General features: G+C 44.6%; 1 protein-coding gene across 2 annotated transcripts in view; it reads left to right on the top strand.

The window, feature by feature from the left end:
• Positions 1-3,722: 3,722 nt before the first annotated feature.
• The window catches only part of CD9 (CD9 molecule), a 34,078-nt gene continuing 15,200 nt past the window's right edge, over positions 3,723-22,600 (top strand). Inside the window, exons 1-7 of one of the 2 annotated variants that reach the window (XM_038154286.1) lie at positions 3,723-3,900; positions 14,527-14,626; positions 17,099-17,196; positions 18,812-18,886; positions 19,853-19,945; positions 20,424-20,513; positions 22,146-22,229. In XM_038154286.1, the coding sequence (XP_038010214.1) occupies positions 3,835-3,900; positions 14,527-14,626; positions 17,099-17,196; positions 18,812-18,886; positions 19,853-19,945; positions 20,424-20,513; positions 22,146-22,229 (606 nt within the window). In that variant the 5' untranslated portion in view covers positions 3,723-3,834. Of the gene's footprint in view, positions 3,901-3,972; positions 4,563-14,526; positions 14,627-17,098; positions 17,197-18,811; positions 18,887-19,852; positions 19,946-20,423; positions 20,514-22,145; positions 22,230-22,600 lie in introns of those variants that run through there. The other variant, XM_038154285.1, reaches the window with a different exon arrangement.

The raw sequence follows: 22,600 nt of genomic DNA, 5'->3' as shown, positions 1-22,600 counted from the left end.
TTGAGATTTTCCAGTTGCTCTCCTGACATTATCACTATTCATACATCATACACAAATGTCTTATGCCAAATATTTGCAAGGATGTGCCCAAATCTCTTCTAAACTTCTTCAAGTCTCACTTAAAAAACAAAAAAAGTGTTTTAAAAACAAGGAAAATTAAGAAGTCTGGCTTTGGGTTTTCACTTCCAGATACACCTCCAATTATAGTGGAAGATCTAATTTCTAGTGAAGTCCCCCAGGGCTTTCTCTTGTGGCAGAAAGCAGACACACTTCCAGGATACACCAATTTACTCCCAGCATGAGTTCTTCCAGAATCTATCTGCTATGGATACCAAAGACCAAACATATTTCTACCTGCACTGGGAAAAAGGCCAGTGCCTTCCATGTAGTGTTATCAGCATGAGTGACCCTGTGAGTCATTTTTGCCATGATTCATTCCATTTTGCAATGGAATGCCAGTCTTGACTCTACAGCTTCAAGAACAGCCTCTCCCTGACAGCCTCAGATGTGGAAGGAACCACTCACCCATCACCATTCCAAAATATTGCTGTGTTGAAATAAACCAAAGTACCTTAAAATCTGTTTGGAAAGGTGAGACCAGAAGTAAGGCACTTTGTATTATGTTCCATAGATGAGCTCAAGAGTTTAGGATGACCCCGATAACATCAGCATAGGGTCTATGACTTCCTATTTCCTCTTTCCTCTCAAAATCCATCCCCAAGTCCCTGACAGCAGAGAAGTGATGTGTTTGTACAGCCCCACCCTTCACCAGACGGACATATCCAGCCCAGCATCACAGTCACTGCTAAAAAAACAATCACTGAAGCTAAAAAGCAAGCAAAACAACCTTTAGGTTTTTTCTCTTGGGTCTGGCTTGTACAGTCAAAGATGTTACTTCTCTACAAAGAACAAAATGTTGTTATTATATTTCTCCTTTAACCGACACTCAAGAAATCTGTTAATCCTTCTCCTTTGGTAGGGAAAGCTTTGTACTTTATCTCTCTGCAGTTCGAACCATTTATGCCTGGCTTTTTAAGGGAGCTGGAACCTTTTAAAAGACTTGGAATTGTTTATGCAAAGAAGGCTGAAGGCCTCAAGCCAGCTGACACTAGTCCTTCCACATGCTCTAAAGGTAGTGATATGGGGAAAACAGGTCAAGGAGGCAAGAAATTCTGCAGTTCTTACCAGAGAATCCTACCATCCTTTAATGCAGTCACGAGAGAAACCCCTACTCTCCTTTGCCTTCCTATAATAATCAAAGGATCATGGTCCTTTGGGTTGTGCAGTCTGAGGAGAAAATCTTTCCTGGTGAGAAGCAAATCCTTCTCCTCTTCACTATTGGCCCAAACAAGACATTCAGTTTCACATTTAAACAGGATAAAATAACTCAGCTACCTGCAGAGAAAAGCCCTACAGATAGTTAGTGCTGTGACTAGATTATTAAAAGTGTAATTTCAAAAGGATTCTGGTAAACTCTGATTTCTTTTTATCAGCAATATTCTGAATTTGCTTTTCTTTGTGCCAGTAGGACAAAATAACACTTTAACCACCCAGGGCAATTTTAAGTGCAGATAATAAATATTTCATGCAAAATGCCTATTATCCCATGCAAATACAATGTTTCAAAACAATAAATCAGTTTGAAGTACTTCTACAATGGTCATGAATTTCCATTAGTGATTTCTATTACTGAAAAATTCAGCTGATTACTATCTCATTCCACTAGTCAGAGAAGTTCAGGTGTGGTCAGAGAATTGCATCTACCAAGTTGTCACACCCTGGAAGAGTGAAACATAAATGTTCTCTCCAGATCCTTCGTATGGGATGAAAAAAAAAAAAAAAAAGCCACAGCATTATTTTCCTTCCATATTCTCGAGAATACTAATGATGTACAAACACATTCACTTCCTCATAACTTAATTTGCCAGGTGAATGGGGAGTGTTTAGTTTTTTACAAACTCACTGGAGGTTTTTATTGAACAGGTCCATTTCTTGCTTCTGATAAAAAGGTTACTGCCCATGGATTTTAATGAGAGTTGCTTTAATGCAGTATAAGCATAAAAAAGCTTAATAATACAAAGGTGGGAGGGGAGTTATCCAAAGTTTTTCTGTGATCCTTAATTTTGGAAACTTAAGGGAAGCCATATTACTGATGCTAACTAACAGCATAAATTCATAATGACAAAGTGACAAAAGAAAACCAACCCAAAAGTCACACAGAGAACCAGTCTGAGCTCAAGACTGAGGCACAGGACCTCCTCTTGCTCAGTTTCCAGTTACACAAGAGTTTAGTCGCATGCATTTGTTAATTCCATCCTTGTTTGATCTATATTGTTGTGGCCAGCCTCCACCCCTCTACTTCACTTTATTTGATAGGAAAGGTATTTCTATTTTGTAACGTGCTCTGGGAAGCAGCTGCCCAAGCCAGTGTCTCCCCCTCCATATTGCCTCTGGAATGTGCTGCATCTTATAATTTATTTTGGCAACAAAAACTCTAATATGTTTTTATTTGCATTTCAGCATGGCTTTTCTGTTTTTACTGTTCTGCTTGGGTGTTTTTTTGATTCTTGATTAATTTCTAATTTGATACCTGATTAATTTCTAATCCCACAGTATGAAATTAAGATAGAAGCCCTCAGTTTTCATCCCTGAGCTAAAAGGCTCAGAAACTGAGTGCTGAATGCCCTGTTATGATGAAAGGGAAATTCTTAGCTGAAATTTAACATATTTTTTTCTCACAACTGAGGTGACCTAAGGGCATGTGTGCAAACACTTACCATGGATCAGCTGGTGGGCTGAAACTTATCACACCTTGTTTTCCTAAAGCGGATGTTTGTAACTTCATATAGACATATTTGAAAGATTAAAGGAATTAAACTATGCTATAAGTTTATATTGTATGAGAAAACACCCATTTAAGCTAGACTGAAGCATTAATTTTCAACTGAACATCCAGCAGAGGCCACAAAGGTGATGAGGCTTCTGGAGCATCTCTGTGGGAGCTGGGCCTGATTAATTAGAGGAGTCAGAAAGGGGATCTCATTAATGCATATAAATATCTAAAAGCAGGTGACAAGAGGATGGTACCAGATTCTCTTCTGTGGTGCCCAGCAACAGGACAGGGAGCAATGGCCATAAACCAAAACAAGAGGTTTCACCACAACACGAGGAAGAATTTCTATATGCTAAGGATGCCAGAGCACTGCAACAGGCTGCCCAGGGAGGTTGTGTGGATTCTCCCTCTCTGGAGACATTCCAAACCCACCTGGAAACATTCCTGTGTCACCTGCTCTTGGTGACCCCGCCTTGGCAGGGGGGTTGGACTGGATGATCTCCAGAGGTCCCTTCCAATCCTAAGGATTCTGAGATCTATGCAAGAGCAGGTCGGGTTGGGGTGGGGGGGTTGATTAGATACTAGGACCAAGTTTTTCACCCAGAGGGTGGTCGGGCACTGAACAGGCTCCCCGGGAAGCGGTCAAAACCCCAACCGTGCCAGAGCTCCAGGAGCGTTTGGACAACGCTCCAGGCACAGGGTGGGATTGCTGAGGCGGCGCCGTGGAGGGCCGGGAGCAGGACTCTGACGTTCCCCGTGCTCCCCCTCCATGTCGGAACACTCCGAGCCCCAAGGATGGCCGTAGCCGGCCCCGTGTGGCGCTGCTGGAGTGCTGGGAGCCCGCCCGGCCTGGGGCGGATCGGGGCGGCCGCAGGTGCGGGGCGCGGCCAGGGGCGGCCCCAAGGGCGGGCGGGGGAGTCCCCGAGACGCCCGGGTAGGGCCGCATTTAAGGAGCGGCGTCGGAGTGCGAGAGTGTGATCACTGCGTCTACAGCTGTCACTATGCCCGTCAAAGGCGGCACCAAGTGCATCAAGTACCTGCTCTTCGGCTTCAACTTCATCTTCTGGGTGAGGCACCCCGGGCTGTGTCCCCCGCGCTGCCCGGCGCGGAGCCCGCGGGACGGGGATGGAAGGGAGGGGAAACGCCGGCAGTCGCGTTTTGTTTGCTTTTCTTATGGGTGGTTTTGGCTGTTTTATCTACTTGCTGCCCCCTGGACGGAGAGGGGCGTGTGCCCGGGTGCTCACCGCTTTATTTTCCACGTTTTTGGGGTTTTATCGTAAGGCGGGTTGAGGGTGCTGTCAGGCGGGGAGGGGGTGCTGGGTTTGTGGATAGCCCGCCCCCACTGAGCATCCCCCAGCACTTCACACAATCCTCTCCCTAAAACTCTCTGTGCAGGTCGGGCTACCTGCCGGCTTTCCCGGTGCCGGGGCTGTGGCCGGGGTGAGCCGGATCCTCGCAAGCCTGTCGTGTGTGTGTGAGAACTCCTCGTGTTGGTGGGAGCTGTGGCTTCCCTTCGTGTATGATCTCTCGGAGCAGACCGGCACCCCTTGAGATTACGTCTCCGGTATGCTTCCTGGCCCCACTACGCCTTGTTGGCCGGGCAGCGTGAGAAAGCATGGCTGAGCCGAGATGTTGGGGCTGTCCTCAAGCACTCGGAGCGTGGGCACCTGGATTTAGTACTGGCTCCTGTATGGAAAAGTACTACGGGAGCTGCTTATCTGCCTGGCGGGTAGGAGCGAAGTGTGTGGTTCAAAAAGCTGGGTTTTTTTCTGGGCTGTTTGCCACGGTGGAGAAGTGCGTGTGTGGCTGTGATGTAGAGGAATGAAGTTGGAGCTGCGGGAAGAAGCCACGTCTGGAGTCAGTCGCAGCACTGCCTGTGGGACGAGTGGAAGTTGCCGTGTTAATGGGTGAAGTGCTCGGGACGTCTCGATGTCGAAATGGGTTGCAACAGAGCTGAGAATACACAGCTGGGCTGCAGTTGAGGGACGTTGTGCAGAACTTGACCCGGGAAAGCTATGTTGCCCCCCGGTACTCGCCGGACCGTGAGCAGGGCTGTTGCGTTTGCAGGGTTAGCGCTGATCAGATGGAAAAGCCTAATAAAGCACTGCCTAAAACTTATAGTCAGTAAGTTTCTAAACTTCTTGTTAAAAGAGACTGAAGTGTATTCATGGTTTGCCTTGTGCTTGTTTTGTTTGTTTATTTCAAAGCTGCAGACTTTCTGCAGAGTATTTTATGGGACAAAAAGTCTTGTGGCAACGTCATTGCCTCAAAGAAGCTCTTAACCTGAGCTTCACCACCTTGTTGTCTGGGAGGGGATAGGCTGAGAATAGGGAGAAAGGTTTTGTTTCGCTCGGGATGTACCTGTTGGTTGGGAGTGTCATGGTAATAAAGTGCTGAGGCTTTACTCCTAATTTTAGGGGTGATCGTGAATACAGAGTTGTACTGTTGACAGAGTGGATGGAAAAGTGGTGCTGCTGCCCAGAGGAGCTGAGAGATGATGGCTTTTCAAGTTGCCTTCTTGAGGCTGGCAGTATGCAGCTAGGATGTGGGAAAGAGAAGAGGAAGAAAAAAGAATTAAAGGGAGATAAATAAATGCATCTTGGAGATGCCAGTAAGTGTCTGGAGACTCCAGGAGGCAGTGAAATGCAAGCAGCTTGGCTTAGCCAGAGATAAGTGTGTGTTTGACCAGCTGGAGTGGTCCTTGGCTCATGGGGACCACCACATGTCATTGTGGCCTGCTGAAAACAGTTGGAGGGGTGTTTAGGGGGTACAGTGTTAGCAAACCTTGTGTCCTCTATGGAGAAATAAAGTAGCTGTACCTTGGGTTATTCCACACTGAACAGCATAAAAAGAAAGGTGTTCTGTGTCTGCCAGAATTAAAAGGCAAGAACCACCCTAATAAGAAAAAAGGCTTTAATGGGTTTTTTTATGACTTTGTAGATGTGAAGAGTCTGTGAAGCAGTCAAGCATGTTGACAAAACTTGTTGTGCCCAAGTGCAATTCTGTGCCTCCTTTTTTTGAAATAAGTTGCCTCAAAAGGGTAGGTCAGGAATTTCAGGTCTGCAGCAAACCTGCAGGTGGCTGTGGATGCCATGTTAGGTGGAATGTATTTGTTTCAATCGAGGCTTGAACAAGGGTAAGAGGAAGCAGAAAGGCTCATACAGCTTGGTAAAGGAAGTTACTGAAATAAAAAGAGAAACTCTCAAAGTTGAAGCTGTATCCAAAGGAAGGAGATAAAGGTTCATAAATGCTGGTGAACCTAATAAAATAACAATAACATTAGCCAAAGGAAAGCTTTAGGAGTAATTTGTAAAAGCAAACCCAATTAACACACCCCTCTTCAGACACATGATGAAAAGGGAGTTTCTCAGGGAGTCCTTCCAGGCAGTAATATCTCCAGGTATAAAAGTTTTGGGAGCCATGTTCAGTGGGACTTTATTTTACTGGGCAAGATTTTAACAGAGTTCTGTGCCATATCCTGTCTTTGACTCTGGATTCTGCACAGGCTTGAATTGACCTCTTGATGCAAAGGAGGTAAAATAGGAAGAGCAGTAGATGTTTGATTAACAATCCTCCAAGGTCACAAAACACTTCAGAACTCTTAAGTGAGTTGTGATTAGGTAACTCCCCCTGCTCACCATCCCTTCTCTGTGCTGGAGGGCTGGAATGCAGCAAATTGGAGGCGGGGTTTTTGCTTTATGGTAGTCTGGGATACTCCGTATGTGCTACTCTCTGGGTATCTGGAAAGAACAAAGGAGAAGATTCTTTAAAAGCTGGTGTACATGTATAGGAGGGATATTGGCTACTGCAAGGGGAAGTCAGACTTCATGAAGCTGGTGCCTTGGAGCCTTTATAAGCCTGAATGTTGGAGAAGGTAAGGACTGGTTGGTGTTGGTTCACTTGTTCAATGTCTACCGGAAATATCAGGCCTCTTGTGAAAACCAGGCAGTCCTGGAGTAAGATCCTGGCAAGAATGAGATGGCTGTTGGAGTGGAGGCAGGGCTTTGGTGAGGTGCAGCTTTGCTGTTGCAGAGAGAAGCAGTGGTGCTGGTACAAACTCAGTGGTGGTCAGTATAGCCCCACCTCATCTGGAGGAGCACAGGGGGTACTCCTGGGGTGCTGGCTGGCAGCCATTGTCCAGGGTGATGGAGGTGATGGCAGCCTGCTGACAACAGCAGGGTGTGTGACACAGCAGGGTGAGACTGTTGCCAAAGGCAGGCATCAGGTAATTCCCATGGGAGGCACCAGCACTAAATGATTCAGGGGCAGCTGCTACCATGGAGCAGTGAAGCCTTGGGAGAAAAGAATCTTTGATGGCTTTACAAAAGGTGAGTGCTCAGTGTCAACAGAGCAAAACCAACTTCAGAAATGAAGGACTGAGAGAAGATGGAATTTGGTGTATAAAACTCCCAAAATCCATGGCATGCTGGTGTCCTGCAGTGCTGTAGGCTGCTCTGGTCATCTGCCTGTCTTAAGAGGATCATAGTGGAACTTGGTAATGTTTGGGAAAGAAAGAGGAGGGTTTTTGTCATCAGCAACTCTATCTTCAGCATGGAAATGTGCTAGAGATCCTTAGAATCATGATTGTCCAGGCAGTAGGTAGGGCCTGACTGTATTGAAAGAGGCAGTGAGCAAGAGCTATAGGATATTTAGCCAGGAAAGAGGACATTTTCAGAAGGAAAGTATCACTGTGGGGACAGTGGTGATATTTTCTCCTCAGCAGATGTTGAGGAATAGGTTGGTCAAGGGATACCTGGCTAATCACAGAATGGATTAGGTTGGAAAAAACCTTTAAGATGATCTAGTCCAACCTGCTAACATGGAGTTCAGCAGCCTTTTGTTAATTTTTCTTCTCTCAAGGTGCTGTCTTGGCACAATCTTTAAGTGCTTGACATGTAGCCCAGGAGGTTGGTCCTGGGAAATGCTACCATTCTGTCCTGTTCTCTTAAACCTTCCTGAGGATCTTGTGCTTGATTGATCTGATGACCTTTCTCCAGCTGGGAAGTCTGGGCACTAACATGGTATTCTCTGAAACTTCTGGGGCTTCAAAGTTTGGCTTAAAACGTGCTTGTGGCCTAAATGGAAGGAAGGGAACACCTTTGGATGTTTGCACCAAGTCCAGTTAAGCATCGTAAGTTTTAGGGTTCCTTCCCCTCTCTGAGGTGTAGGAATTAGGGATGGCTGTGTTTTTTCTTGGGTGTTGCAGCAGGCACCAAGCTCCTTGCACTGTTGTGCTGTCCTTGCTGGGGATTATGTTCTCCCACCTAGGTTTGCAAAAACAGCTCTGCTGTCTTGGCATGACCAGTGCTGGCCCTGGCATCCCTGACAATCTTTCTAATAATACAAGTTTGGGGACTGTTTTGGGGTGTGGGAGAGAGATGTCAAGCCTGATACAGAACTAATTTTTTTTTTTCCACGAGGCTGGCTTGAGCTTGGCAAGAAGTCAATGGAAAGAACACATTTTGTTCCTTAAACCTGAGCTGTGGAGTGGTCTCAGCAAAGTTGCCTTGGACCAACCTTAGTGTGAGCAATGCTGGGTTGCCTTGAGTTGTGTAGCGAGTGACTGCCTTTAGCTGTGCTCCTTTAACTCCCTGGGTTTGATCAGGCTTGTTGGTCCTTGTGATGAAGTCTTTTCCTAGGAAAACTGTGGGCTTTTGAGCAACTGGATCACACCAGGAAGTACCTGCCTGTTCTCCCACTGGCTTCCTGCTGTTGAACAAAAGCAAGGCCTTGCATTGTCAAACTTCAATTCTGGGTTTTCTGCTTGGGGATTTTGTGGAATATGAAAACATCTGCTGCTAATATTTATGGTTTAATGTATTTTAGGCAAGCAAGTGCTGTAGCACAGAGGCAGAGTTCATGTTGAAGTTTTGAGCAATCATTTTCTTGTTCCTTTCCACTGTTGGGCAGCTCTCTTGGCCTGACTCTCCAGAGTGCCTTGTGTTTTATGAATAAATGCATTTTTGTGTGGTAGTGCCTGTCAAAGTAAGATGAGCAAAATTAGGCCTGGAGAGCCCTTTTCCTTCTGTAGCTTGAAGATACCGGTGACGTTGTTCTCAGCCATAATCTCAGCTGCTTTTGCGCACCAAGATCAGCAATTCAGAGGGTCTTTCCTCCTCCAGCGGAGGACTTGCAGGATGGGCAGGGAAATATGCATGTGTCTGTTAGTGTGTATATATGCAGGCATGTATGAAAAACCCAGAAATTAGTTGCTTTTGCTTTCTGTAATGAACCGATGCAGTTGCTGGCTACAGTGTGAGAATCAAATGCTGCTTGGACTCAGCTCAGTGTATATTGACTCTGGTAAGTTCTGTGGAGTCAAGAATGGAGTTTGGACTATGTTGCCTTGAGAAATCTGAAGCTACTTAAGAGTTCCAGCAGTCCTGGCTCCTATTTGCAACTTTAATTGCAAATATAGTAGACTGGCTTCTGAATAGGAACTTGTATGAAATGGGCACTAGTCTTGGCAGTGATTCAGGAATTTTGTAATGCTGCTCCTACTCTACTGGAACACCATTTTATTCCAAGAAGTGCTGTGGCATTAACATAGGCCACAACATTCTTGAAACTAGCTAAGCAGAAAGAAGATACTTCCTTTCCAACCCACTATTTTCCAAACTAGTTTGAAAATAGCTGCAGTTTCTTGTATAACTGCAAGCCCACAGAGCACAAGTGTTATGGGAGCTGTTTCAAAACTCTGAAAGCCTGTGCTGTTGTGGATAACACTAATTCTGTAATTGAGGGTTTAGAGTGATGTTGAGCCTCACTTGTAGTTGCTGTTTAGGGGGTTTTATTTGTGGAGTACCAGCCAGTAAAAGGACAGAAGCAGTTCATTACTACTCATACTACTCATAATGTTCTCAATTTCTTTGCCTGTGCTTTGCAATGTTATAGATCTGGTCCTGGCTTTCTTAGTTCAGTCTAAAACAATGAGAAGTAAATTCTTATGCAGTCAGATTTATAGCTAAAAGTTCAAGTATTTAGGAAATGAAGATGGTGACTTTTTCATGTCTTCTTGTCACATCCTGGCATAAACCCATATATGGAACAGTAGTGTTGAGCGTGACATACCTTCTTACTTCTAGAAAAAATGTTCTGTTAGATACCATACTTAGCTGACAACATGAAAGTAGTATTTATTTTTGACTGACTTCTTTATTTTCACATAATGACTTACCTTCTGCTGGAGGTAATGCCATGAGCTTGGTAGAAGTTGTATGTTAACTTGGCCTAAAGGTGTCAAAATGGCAAACCCCACTTTTGTTGTTGTTGTCCAAGGGCGTTTTGTTACAGGCTTTGAGCCACTTAACAGGCATGCTTGAACTGTCTTGATTTCTTCCCCATCCCTGCCTCTAAGCTGTGGAAGTGGGGAAAGGGCTGGGGGACGGGTGTCTCTTTCCCAAAGCTTTGTCTGCCAGGACACACAAAGGACTGTCTGAGGACTTGGTAAGTGCTTGGACCTTGAGCTCCTTGAGAGGTGATTCTGCCTATGGAAAGACAGGATGCTCTGAGATGTCTGAGGCAAGTGGGTGCTTGTCCCGTGTCAAGGTGATTGTCTCTTAACCGGAACAAGGTCAGAAGGGACTGAACAAAATGGTCCTTGCAAAATAGTGGTTAAATCCAAAATAAACTTCCCAGCTTTCCAAAATAGTGTCACACATTGTGCTGCTATGGGATGTGTTAGCACAGTTGGTGTTTTGGGTTTTAACACGTGTTTATGGCATTGTCATTAAATCTAAAGGTTTCCTGTGCAAGCCTTCTGCTGGGGGGCCTATCTGCCAAACCTCGGGTGTCAGAGCGGGACAGAAATCCTGTGGGAATTGTTTGGTAGTGTTCAGTGCTGAGGCGCACTCCAAACTTATGCTCAAGTTAGCCGGGGATGGTGAGAGGGGAGGAAGGCAGAGTGTTCTGTGTGGCTGCTGCCTCCAGGATACACAAGTTTTCTCATCTCAAGTCTATCCTGACTGGCTCAGGTCCTTTCTCAGTTATCTCTTCTCACGTGGAAGGCTGGGACTCACCCTTGGATGTACCCAGAGGCCAAGCAAGGGGGATGGGTCAGAGGAGGGAAGCATCAAGGCCGTGGGATGGGTCAGAGGGAGGGAAGTCCTGCACATGAGGCTCACTGGGGAATGTGCAGGCCTATGTCAGAAAGGAAGATAGACCAAAAAAGCTGTTTTTCCTGTTGCAATAGGCAGAAAGCTGCATGCAGGAGTAAGCTGTAGGGGCAAATAGGGTGTGTTTGCAATGTAATGAAAAAAAAAAACAAAAAAAAAACCGACCTGACAAGCCTCCACAGGGCTAGGAGAGGAGTGGCCCGGTAGTTTTACCCTTGTTGCAGCTCTGCAACATCCGAGCGGAGCAGGAATGAGCTGGTAATAGTGGTTAGGGAAAACAAGGAAGCCTGGTTTGCTGGAGCCGGGAAGTCAGTAGTGTAATTGTTCCAGGAGATGCCATTACTGGAAAATCACTGCCACAAACTTCTCCAAAACAGCGAGTAAGCAGTATCCCTTTAACTTCACGTTTTGGCCAGATTGGAAAAAAAAAACCAGCCCTGTCTTCTGAGCTCTTTTTGCTGTACTTGTCACTATAGAAACATACTACTTACATACATGTCTAATAAGCACACAAACCCACTCTCTTCTTTGCATGTGTGAAACCAGACAAAATGGATTACTTTCAGGAATACAGTATTGTTCTTTTCCTGCTAAATTTCTCTTTCAGCGCAGGATAGTGCTACTTAGAAACACACAGTATTGCTCAACTCCTGTGATAAAATAGGTATGTTAGATGGGCAATCCCATTGGATTACCAAACAAAAACCCAACAATTAAGTTATCTGGCGATCTGCTTCCACGAAGCCGAAGCCGAGGTTGGTGGCCTTGCACCCTTTTCCGAGGAAGGAAAAACACGGCTCCCAAACCATCCCAGCACAGATCCCATCCTGCTGGCATAGTGTGGATGAGCAGGGAGGCAACAGTGCCTCAGCCTCTAGTGTGCCCCACTGACCAGAGGTGCTGGCAGGTGCCTGTGGGGCTGTGCTTTTCTCTTCCTTGGAAGCTGGTGCTCCTGTGTCCTCATTTCTCCCTTGTTTTGATGGAAACTTAAAGCTTCAAGTTTCTTGCCTTCTGCTTTAAAACTGCCTTTTTTTAGTTCAGTGGTCAGTCTGGGTATGAAGAGCACAAACTGAGAACATAAGTCTGCTTTGCTTAAGAAACTGAGACAGAAAGTCTCCTATTCTTGCATGAAGGAGCTGCATTTTATTTCTAATCCACCATGCAGAGAATTATCACTCTGTTTAATTCTACCCTGTTTTTTTAGTGCTGTGCAGCAGTTCACTGGCATGAAGTGTTATCACTGTTCTGTGATCCTGTAAGTCTCTTGTCTCTCTGGCACCTTCCTAATCTTTCCCACAGAGTGACTGCTTTTCCAAGGAGAAAACATGTCATGTACCTCTGTGTGGTGGTGGGGAAGAGTTAAATTTGTGTTTTGAAAGGAGCTATATTAGGTACATCATCTCTGCCCAATGTGAACAGACCAGTTTGTTTCTGGAGGGCATTAACTGAGCCTTTTCCTTTGCTTGAAATTTTAAGATTATCTGCATGGTTACAGTATGGCTTAAGAGTTTCTTTAATTTTACAGTCCTTTTCTGTGCCCTGCTCCATTTGCAGAGCTCTCTACTCAAGCACCGGAGCTTGTCAAGCTGTAAATAAATTTGGTAGGTGAGAAGAGCTGTGTGTTCAGTCTTGTGACTTCCCAATTTGTGAGTTCCTGGCAAAGCCAGCAGAGGCTCTAGGCTTTTTCTAATGATGAGGATCTGGATCAGCTATAAAGGCTGACGACTGCTGGACGACCAGGAAAGGGAGCCTCAAACAGAGTGTTATTAAATACTGGGTGACTTAACAGCAGTCTCAAAGAGCAGAGTTTTTTCCATCACTCAGCCTTTCTGATGTTTGAACTGAGGCACTGGGGTGAGATGAGGTGGCAAAGGCTTTTCGAAGTAATGCTGCAGCCAGGAGAGCTGGTAGAGCAGTAATCCTTCTCTCTGGCAACTCCCCTTTGCGCCTCTCCCTCCCCTCGGGGTGCAACTGTGGCACAATAAATTGAAATAATGATGCTGTTTTGGCATTCTGTGTCGTACCAAGGTGCTCCAGCATAATTTAATCATATTGTCAGGGTAGCCCTAGCAAGGCAAGCAGGAGATGTGTGCAGGTGTGCCTCGGGAATAAGCACCAACAAAGGCTTTTTACTTGGGTCTGGAATCCTCCAGGTGGGTTTGGCTCTTTGGGTTGTGTCACTTGATCTGTTTTCCCAGCTACAGCCCTGCAGCTCCTTTTGGAGGCAGGCCTGGCACTCCGATTCCTGCTGTACAAGAAAAGCTGGGTTTAGGAAAGCTGGGGCTGTCTGTGAGCAGGAACTCTTCCACACCAGGGAGAAGAGGCTCTCCGGCTCCCAGCTCTCAGGTGGGCTTGGTGTGGAAGGGGAGTTGTATCCTCAGATGCTTGCCAAGGGAACGCTGTCCATATTCCCACTAAAAATTGCCATTATTAAACAATTCCCAGTTTCTTAGAGGTAAATCAGGAGTGTTGTTTCTTTCTGCAAGGACCTTCTTATCAGAGGTCAGGCCTTGTTGGGATTTTATTTTTGCTTTTCATGTGTGCTTTGCCTGACCAAAGCACCAGACTTCATAAACTTACTGCTCACTCTTAAGTTTAAATTTTTAACATCAGCTGCAATGTTTGGGATTTCTGTCCTCATCTCACTTTTGTAGAGCTTTTTTAATAGTTAAATGGTCTTCAAAGGAAGAGCTGAGAAGCACATTCCAGCTTTATACTTTGTCCTGGTTTCTTCATTTTTTTACATGCAAGAAAACCCCATTTTTTTCTTTTTAAAGGAGGATTCAGTCTCTTCCAAGCAAACTGTTGCCATTGGCCTTACTAGAGTGCAATTCCCTCTTTCTTGCAACACTTCCTGTGGCTTTTGCCAGATGTTTCATCCAGAGGCTAATTTATACACAGAGGGTCTTGCTGCAAACTCAGGCACCAATGTTAAGAGGAACCTGGAAGCTTACAGGCAGAAATGATAATGAAATAAAACTAAATATTACCTAAAATTTGATTGTATTGCTCCAGATCAGCAATGTTCTACTACTGCAGCTGGTATTTTCTTATTCCTGTCAGTGTGGTCACTTAATGGATTGGTTTTATCATGTTTGGCAAGAACGGCACTCTTCTTGAACTCCCTTCCATGCTACAGTGAACTCTCAGCAGTCTGTTTAATACACTAAAACTTGCAGCTGGCCTTACAAGGCACTTTTCCTTGTGATACACTTGCTCTTCAGTATGAAGCTTTAAGGTCACTAAGCTATGCAATGTCTGCATCCACCCAGAATAAAACAATGAGTGTAAGGATCAGTGGAAATACTGACACTTGGCTAAACCATGGATATTTTCAGAAAGGAACAAGAATGGCATTGTTCTCCTGTGGCATTGGAGTTATGTAAATGCTTCTGTCAACAATGTTCCTCATGTCTGGGACTTCGTTCATGTGTTGATATCCCCACCCTTTTATGCTTGTCCTTTGTCACCATCTCTTGAAATAAAAGTTGTATCCTGTGTTTGCTTCTGATTTTGTTATTAATGCAAGGCTGGGTGGATTAGTTGGTATTATTTAATAAGCCTTCCTTGTTCTTACAGCTTGCAGGGACAGCAGTGCTTGCAGTTGGACTATGGCTTCACTTTGATTCACAGACCAAAAGCGTCTTTGAACTGGAATCTGACACAAAGTTTTACACAGGTGAGCTGGGGATAGGTCTCACTTTTGTGACTCAGGGGATAGGTCACACTTTTGTGCCCTGATTTCCAGGCTGCTCAGAAACCTTGGCCTTTCTTAAAGGGTAAAAAGGAAAAACAGCCCTGAACACTCAGCTTCCCCTGTGAGCTCTTGTGCAGACAGCAGTGCTGTCATGTGAGTGAGTGGTTTCTTGGCTCTTCATCCTTTTTCCCACATTAGTTTGTTGCTGTCAGTAAACATTTTGTAATCCCAGGGGCTCCTGGAAGACACAGAGGATGTTTCTTCCTGATGCTCATCACCATATGCGTCAACAAAGTTTCACGCTACACTGAGTAATTAATATTTTTTTCTCCAGAGTGACCAACCTGAGCTACCCAAAACACAACTCTGTTGCCTCATCTCTCAGAAGGAGCACATGCACTGTTGTCTGACTCTTAAAGCCCCACGTCTCCTAATTCATCCTGAACTGAATGGGAAGAGTGCACAAATATCTTGGTACATATGAGAATTATTCCAGCTAGCATGGATCAATGTAGCTTTAGCTAGACCATATGGAAGGTGTTTGTAAGGTCATTAATTAGGGGACACACACATTTTTAGTTTGTTAATGTCATAGGAATTCCTAAGTGAACTGGATTTTATCTGAACTTTGATTTTGATCTCTACAGTCACTTTTAAGCTTGGGCAAGGGAACACGCATAATTTGGTTATTGTCACCTGTAGGTGCTCAGACCCTTGGAGCACCTCTGCTATGAGGAAAGGCTGAGGGAATTTGGATTGGTCAGCCTGGGGGAACAGATGGCTTTGGGGTAGCCTAACTGTGGCTTTTCAGTACCTTAAGGGAGCCCACAGGAAAGATGGAAAGAGACCCTTGACAAGGTCATGGAGTGACAGGACAAGGGGGAATGGCTTCACACTGACAGAGAGAAGGTTTAGATTGGATATGAGGAAGGAATTCTTCCCTGTGGGGGTGCTGAGGCCCTGGTAGAGGTTGCCCAGAGAAGCTGTGGCTGTCACATTCCTGGAAGTGCCCAAGACCAGGTTGGATGAGGATTTGAGCAACCTGGGATAGTGGAAGGTGTCCCTGCCCATGGCAGGGGGTTGGAATTAGGCAATCTTTAAAGTCTTTAAAGGATACCTTCATCTTTTTCTTGCCAAAAACTGGCTGCTGTCCTTTGCTACTCAGCTGTGACAACTCCCAGGCTGGTGTTAAAAGGGTCACTTGCAAGGAGGTGCAATTTATGTTGCAGTCTTAGTCCTAGGGTGGCCTGTGCCTGCAGGGAATACTGTTAGGAATGGTGTAGAGGCCATAGTTGGGAATATTGAGATGCTCATGAGACTTCACGAAGAAGCTGCAGGCATGCAGACAGGTTATCTGTGAAAAAATTTGTGGTTTACCCTTGATATGATGGCATCTTAGCAAACTGGTGGTTCTTGGAGCTGCCAGGAAGATTCCCAGATGCTTCTAAGTGGACCTCAGAAAAATAACATAAATCTAAACTTGGCTGTTGAGCTGAATATTTAACAAGTCTTATTTTGGGTAGTCTAAAACAACTTTTTCATCACCGAAAGCATAAAAGTTTTATGGTGTGATGCTTAAACTAGTGGCTGGATGCAGCCAGTGGAACCTGCTTGAAATCTCTGTAGGTTTAACTGAGTTTTAAAAAGAAGCTCAATAGGAATTTTTGCTTTAACTTAATTTTCTGGGAGTAGTTACTGACTGCAGTAAGTTACAAAGCAAGTTACCTCGAAGGCTTTCTTTACAACTCAATCTGGAATAAGTGGTACTGATAGACTCTTTTTGTTCTTCTTTTTTGAAATGGAAAAAGGTTAAGCTGGAGTTAAAAAGTCCATATTGGAATTTCCTTCTGATGAGAAATGTCAGGTTTAATCCCTTACAAATGCTGCATCAAGGAGCTGTTTATTTTGGCAGCTAATCTTATTGGTTTGCATCTAGAATATATAATTTGCAAAACCTTACACCTAGCTCCCTTTAATTAGTATTGAACTGTTTTTATGTCCCTGTTAACAGAAGTGTCCTGTTTGTTCCATATGCTTTGTGCTGATTCTTTGATGCTTCACCACCCCTTCTCTGCCATCCTTTGGGAGTTTTCTTGCTCACCACATCTTGCTGCTGTCTCCAGCTCACAGCTATGATGATCAGGTTGGTTGTTCCCAAGTTCAGTAGCCAGAGGATTTGGTGTAAATGGAGCCTTTTACCTCAGAAATGTTTGTTCTTTCTGCTTCAACATACTACTTCATTTCTGGGCAGAATACATTACAAGCTCTGAAACTTTTTATAATCTGAAGAAGCATCTGATTCAAGACGTTGCAGCTGTTCATAAATCACTATTCCAGTTGTCTCTCTCTTATTCCAGTTGTCTTTCTCTTCACCTGGGGAGAAGTTGATAACTCTTGGCTCTGAGCCTGTTGAGGTCTCAGTGACCTGCACACCTTTGTTTTCCTCCTCCCTAGGTGTTTACATCCTTATTGGAGCTGGTGCCCTTATGATGCTGGTTGGTTTCTTGGGATGCTGTGGTGCATCACAGGAGTCTCAGTGTATGCTTGGCCTGGTAAGTGCTCAGGGTAATGCTTAAATTTTTGAGCAGCATGATGAGGAAGGAAGGAAAATATTACTGTGTAATTCAAGGGCAGCAGATTATGGACCCAGAACAATTAGAGTGATTAAACTCATAGTCACCTACATAAAGCTAAAATGTTAAATCTAGTTCTCATTTCTGGCCTGAAATCCAGATGCTCCTGCTGCATTTGAACAGAGGATATCAAGAGGCTGGATGTGTCTGACATACACGGAAGTGTCAAGGCTGGGAGTATTGTGAACACAGAACTAAAATATTGATAAGAGCAGTGCTATCATTCCTAGACAGTTCATCCTGGACTCTGAAGGTGGTGCTATCTTTAATCTCTGAGACCAGAACTCTGTGGTACTTGGTGCTTGAACCAACAAGGCTCTACTGTTCATAAGCATAGGATAAGCTCTTGTAGTTGACAACTGCTCTGCAAGCCAATTACTGGAGAGCAACCTCATTGTTTTCAGACTGGAGGGGCAGTAGATCTTACTGGGTTTGTGCACATCTGTACACTTGCAAAACTACTCATCAAAATAACCAGAAGATGTAGTTAATAAAAGTCAACTACTATATGTAAAGGCTGATCTCCTGGGGTGTTCAGGTCCGATCCAGCTAGCTCTGGACCCTTGGCCCCTCACAGCCTTCACAAGGACAAAAGTAAAAGACTGGAGGACCAAAGTCCTATTTTATTCCTTGATAGGAGTCACCTGAGGTTCCAGGTGACATCCCAGGGGAAAAAGAGACTTGGGGGTCTCCTCTCAAGAGATTTTAAGCTCAGGGGAAGGGGGGCAGAGGAAGGAGGCCACAGCCAATGGGATAGTGAGGAAGAGGTGAGGGGAGGAGTAAACATGGGACAAACCATTACTTCTTGGAGGGGTGGGGGAATGGGACAAACCATGTGATCAGTGCAAATTATCAAACACCCCATACAAAAACAACTAGATAAACTATTTAGTGTAATACAACAATTATAGCCACTGAAAGAACGGTTCCCCTTCTGTGTCACAGAAGAACCTAAATTCAAGTATTTGTTGCAAAATGATACCTCTAGCCCTTTCTAATTCTGAGTGTCTCTTTAAAGTGCTCCTAAATGATAGTGGTGTTTTGGGTCTGGTAGTCAATGAGAGACAGAACTTTCACCATCTTTCACAGAGAGACAGACACACTTTCATTTGTGTTTTGTGGGATATACAACAAAATGACCATTAGCTCTCTGGGAGTTGGTGGCAAACTAGGAATTAAATAATGACTCCTAAAGCAACAGGAGTGGCAAACCAGAGTAAAGAATTGGTGCCAGCTGTTCTGATGCGTCTGAATGACTAAGAGAGCTTCAAAGTTGGGGTTAACAGATTATTTGCTTTAATTAACACTGATCAAGAAGCATGACTGGTGCTTGGAGAGCACTGCCAGACTTTGACACTCCTGGGAAGAAGTGTTGACAGTCTCCTTTTTCCTGGTGTTACCAATGTCTCAGACCTTCAACTGCAACCTGGTTCAGTGGCAGCTCCCACAAGTCTGGACAAACTTGCAGTGTACATGTGTGATGCTGGTTTGTGGTGCTCTGGCCTTTATGAATAACATGATCATTCTTTTCTAGTTCTTCTTCTTCCTTTTTGTGATTTTTGCCCTTGAAATTGCTGCTGGGATCTGGGGATTTTCAAATAAGGAAAAGGTAGGTTGCTCTTAAAAGTTGGGAGTGGTGGGATGCTGGAATGTTTCTCAGAGAATCTGTGGCTGCTCCGTCCCTGGAAGTGTCTGAGGCTGGGTTGGATCGGGCTCTGAGCAGCCTGGTCTAGTGGAAGGTGTCCCTGCCCATGGTAGAGGGGCAGGACTTAGGTGATCTTGAAAACTCCTTTCTGGACCCAAACACTCCATGATTCTATGAATGTGCCCACAGTCAGCAATCTGCTGACATCTATACCAGTACAAATCAAATCCTTATTGCCCAGGGAATTTGGGGGGAGGGGAAAAGGCTGATTCAAGCAAAATGACACAAAAAAAACCCTAACTGTAATATTTAAACATGAGACTGTAGCAGGGAAGCCAGAGTCCAAGAGGCTGTTGCATGCTAGAGGTGCCCTCCAGGGAGTGCCTCACTGAGCTATGAGGTGTGAAGCAGGCTGGCTGGGAGGCTTTACCACTTCCAGAGAGGAGCTGGGTCAGCTGACAGCTGAGTGTATCTGCACCTGCAGCATGATTGATATGGCCTCTCCTTCCCAAGCAGTCAAGATTCTGTCTTGTTTCAAAATCACATGCTTAGTGACCAGGGTTGCTTTTCTGCTCACATTGTATTATACAGTGGGGAAATATAGAAACTTCTGGTGTACAGTGGAATAGGGAATATTTTGGGGCAGCCAGTGGGCAAAGAGTTGGTTCTCTCACTCCTCTTAAAGGTCAGACATTTGGAAGGGGAGACATTCTTACCTGTTTAGGTGTGGCTATTAAAGTGAGTGTACAGTTATTTCTCACCTGAAACAGGTGAGCCTTCTGTCCACCCTCTGTTTGTATGTGGCAGAAGAATGAGTGTTGTAGGCTGCAGGAGTTTTGATGTCTGACTAGCTGAAAGCAAGTTTTTCATAATTAATACAAGGTATGACACTAATACACCATTAATAGACAACTCTTTGCTTTTCCTTAGATTATTGATGAGTTAAAGGAGTTCTACATGGACACCTACCGAAAGAGAACTCAGACAAGTGCCAGAGACACCCTGAAAGCATTTCAGTTCACTGTAAGTATGTGGTTCTGCTTAACCTGGACAGTAATGCAGCTGTTCCTCACACAGTTCTTCATGCCCCCTAGTCCCCTGTACAAATTCTTTACTAGTTAGAAGAAACCAAAGATTGCAGATATGTTTTTTTTGCAGTGTGAATGAATTCAGGATGCCTTTTTTTGTCCCTCTGAAGTGTCTAGAACTAGTTTTTGCTTTTCTTGTTTTTCTGTGAGGGGTTCAGCCTTGTGTCTGTAAGGAACACAGGCTGTTGCCAGAATGATTTTGTGTATACTTAGAGATCTAGCTCTTCCTTTCAGAACCTTGTCCTCTAATTTAATAAAGGCTTGTTAAAATTAGGTTTATAGCAGTCATGTTGAGAGGACTTGGTCTGTGACAAAAACTAATGTAAATTATTTCCTTTTTTTTTTTTACCAGATTACTGAACAAAAATAAGGATTGTTTAACCTGGGTCTCTTTTTTGTGTTTTCTGTTGTAGCTAAACTGCTGTGGCCTTACTGGAGTTGTGGAGCAGCAGTACATGGATACCTGTCCAGCAAAGACACTGTCTGAGTCATTCTCTATCAAGGTAAAGCTTGATGTAATTCACTATCAGCTCTGTCCAGTGGGTAGAGAGAGAAACACACTTCAGGAAACCCTCCTAGTCCATGGGAAATGCCCATGTCACACTGGTGTGGCAGTCTGTCTGTGATCAGGCTGGCTGTGGAAAACAAATTCACCGTAAATGTGGAAAGAACAAGCAGGAAGTCTGACCTTGCTCAGGAAATGTGCAGTCTGTGTGTCACAGACTCACTGCTGGGGTGGGCAGTGGAAGATCAAAAGTTTGCCTGGAAAAACCCCGTTATGGTGCCTTGAGAGCTCTGTTCTCCTCAGTTCATCTTCCTGGTGTTTGCTGGGAGCTCCCTCCTGGTTAGGGAGAAGTGAAGTTTGGGGTTGTGAGCAAGTCTGAAGCTTCAGCAAGGACAGGGAGATGGGTAAGGTGTTGGTAGCCTGCTCAGGTGAGTTGGTGACTGTGAAGGCAATTATGTGAATCGGGTTTCCCTGTTGGAGTACTGCTGCAGAGGTGCCTGTATACCACAAATAACAGGAGAAAACAGCTTTTGTAGTTTTTGACCACCCCTCTTCCTCTTCCTTACAAACATCCTGTGCTCTTTACTCATACAAACAAGACAGTTTGTATGAGTCCTTCTATGGTTCTTACCATGCAGGAATTCAGTTAATCACTTGGGGTTTTTTCAATTTAATTGACAATTCACATATCTGCCCACATGAGATTGTTCAGTCTGTATCTTTAGTCCTGTCTATGCAGTCTGAGTTGGAGTGTGTGGGAGTAGCTGAGACTACACACAGGTTTTGGTTTTTTTTATTCTGCTGTGTGTTTTAGCTTCATCTGTTGACTTCATCTTGTGATGCCCATTCCCAATTGTAGAAAAACAGTGGATAGATTACAAGATCAAAGAAATGTAATGGAGCATACCTCTAAGAAGCAGTGCTGTGTTGGTATTCTGATTGAACTGATTCATTCTTACCAGTATATCCCTTTAATCTCAGATTCAGTCTTTCTTTCTAGGCTTGGATAAGGAACAACAACAAAAAAAAGGTAGCTTTCAGCAGCTCACTGATGTTTGCTGCTGGAACAAGCAGGACAGAAGCTAGGATGACCAGGCTCTTAAAGATTTATACCTCTGCAAAAGTGCCTTGTTCTTTTTATTGGCCAGCATGTGTCTGTTCTTTTTAGTTGCAAGGGTAATCTTTGTCCTGGGAACATTAAATGGGCCTCTCTATGAATCTGCCCCTGGCATGGATCCTAGCCTAGGTGTCCTGCTATTCCCATGCACTGTGAGTTCATGAGGTGTCTGCAAAATTACAGTAGCAATTGGCAATATCAAGAGTGGCTTTAAGTCCCTCTTGATAAGGGATGAGCATCATCTGAAGTGCTGACAGCCATTAGTAACAAGCCAAGCCTGATAAAGTGCATATTCAGATTGAGAGGGGAGTCCTGTTATAGTCAAGGAGCTGTTAACAAGTCTGAGGTACTTGAAGAGTAGATTTAAACTTCTCCACCAGCTCTTGTGTGGGACCATCCCTGGCTCTCTCTAAGGATGCAACAGTAAAGGCCAGATTAAAGCAGTTTTTGAAAGATGAGTCTTCAAATGGACCTTGTGTGTATAAAACACGAAAACCATCTGTTCCATTTCAGTCCTGCCCTGATGCCATTGATGATGTCTTCAAATCCAAATTCAATGTCATTGGAGCAGTTGGCCTTGGCATTGCTGTAATGATGGTGAGTTTCCAGATTATTTAGAGGGCGGTCAGAGGATACACAGAGCAGAAGTCTTGTAGAGCAGTGCCTGGCCCCACAGCTCACAAGGCTATTCCACTGAGGACAAGTCCCAGCAGGATCAGGGTTGTGTGCTGCAGGGCCCTGAGGCAGTGCAGAGGCTGGGATGTCTCAGGCTTTCCTGCTTCTGCTTTGGATTAGGATCTGCCTCCTTGCACTTTCAGCAGTGGTGAAATCTTATCAGCGATGTGTGTATATATGGAGTGGAGATGTATTGGTCATGTTGCTGGCCACATCTTAATCCTAATATCTGTTTGGGATTCATCTTCTCTTTCCTTTATGACAATTACAGGCTCTGCTAGAGGGCTGAAATA

The sequence above is a fragment of the Motacilla alba genome, chromosome 1A, assembly GCF_015832195.1.
Source record: "Motacilla alba alba isolate MOTALB_02 chromosome 1A, Motacilla_alba_V1.0_pri, whole genome shotgun sequence".
NCBI lineage: Eukaryota > Metazoa > Chordata > Aves > Passeriformes > Motacillidae > Motacilla > Motacilla alba.
This window is presented reverse-complemented; position numbering and strand designations above follow the sequence as displayed.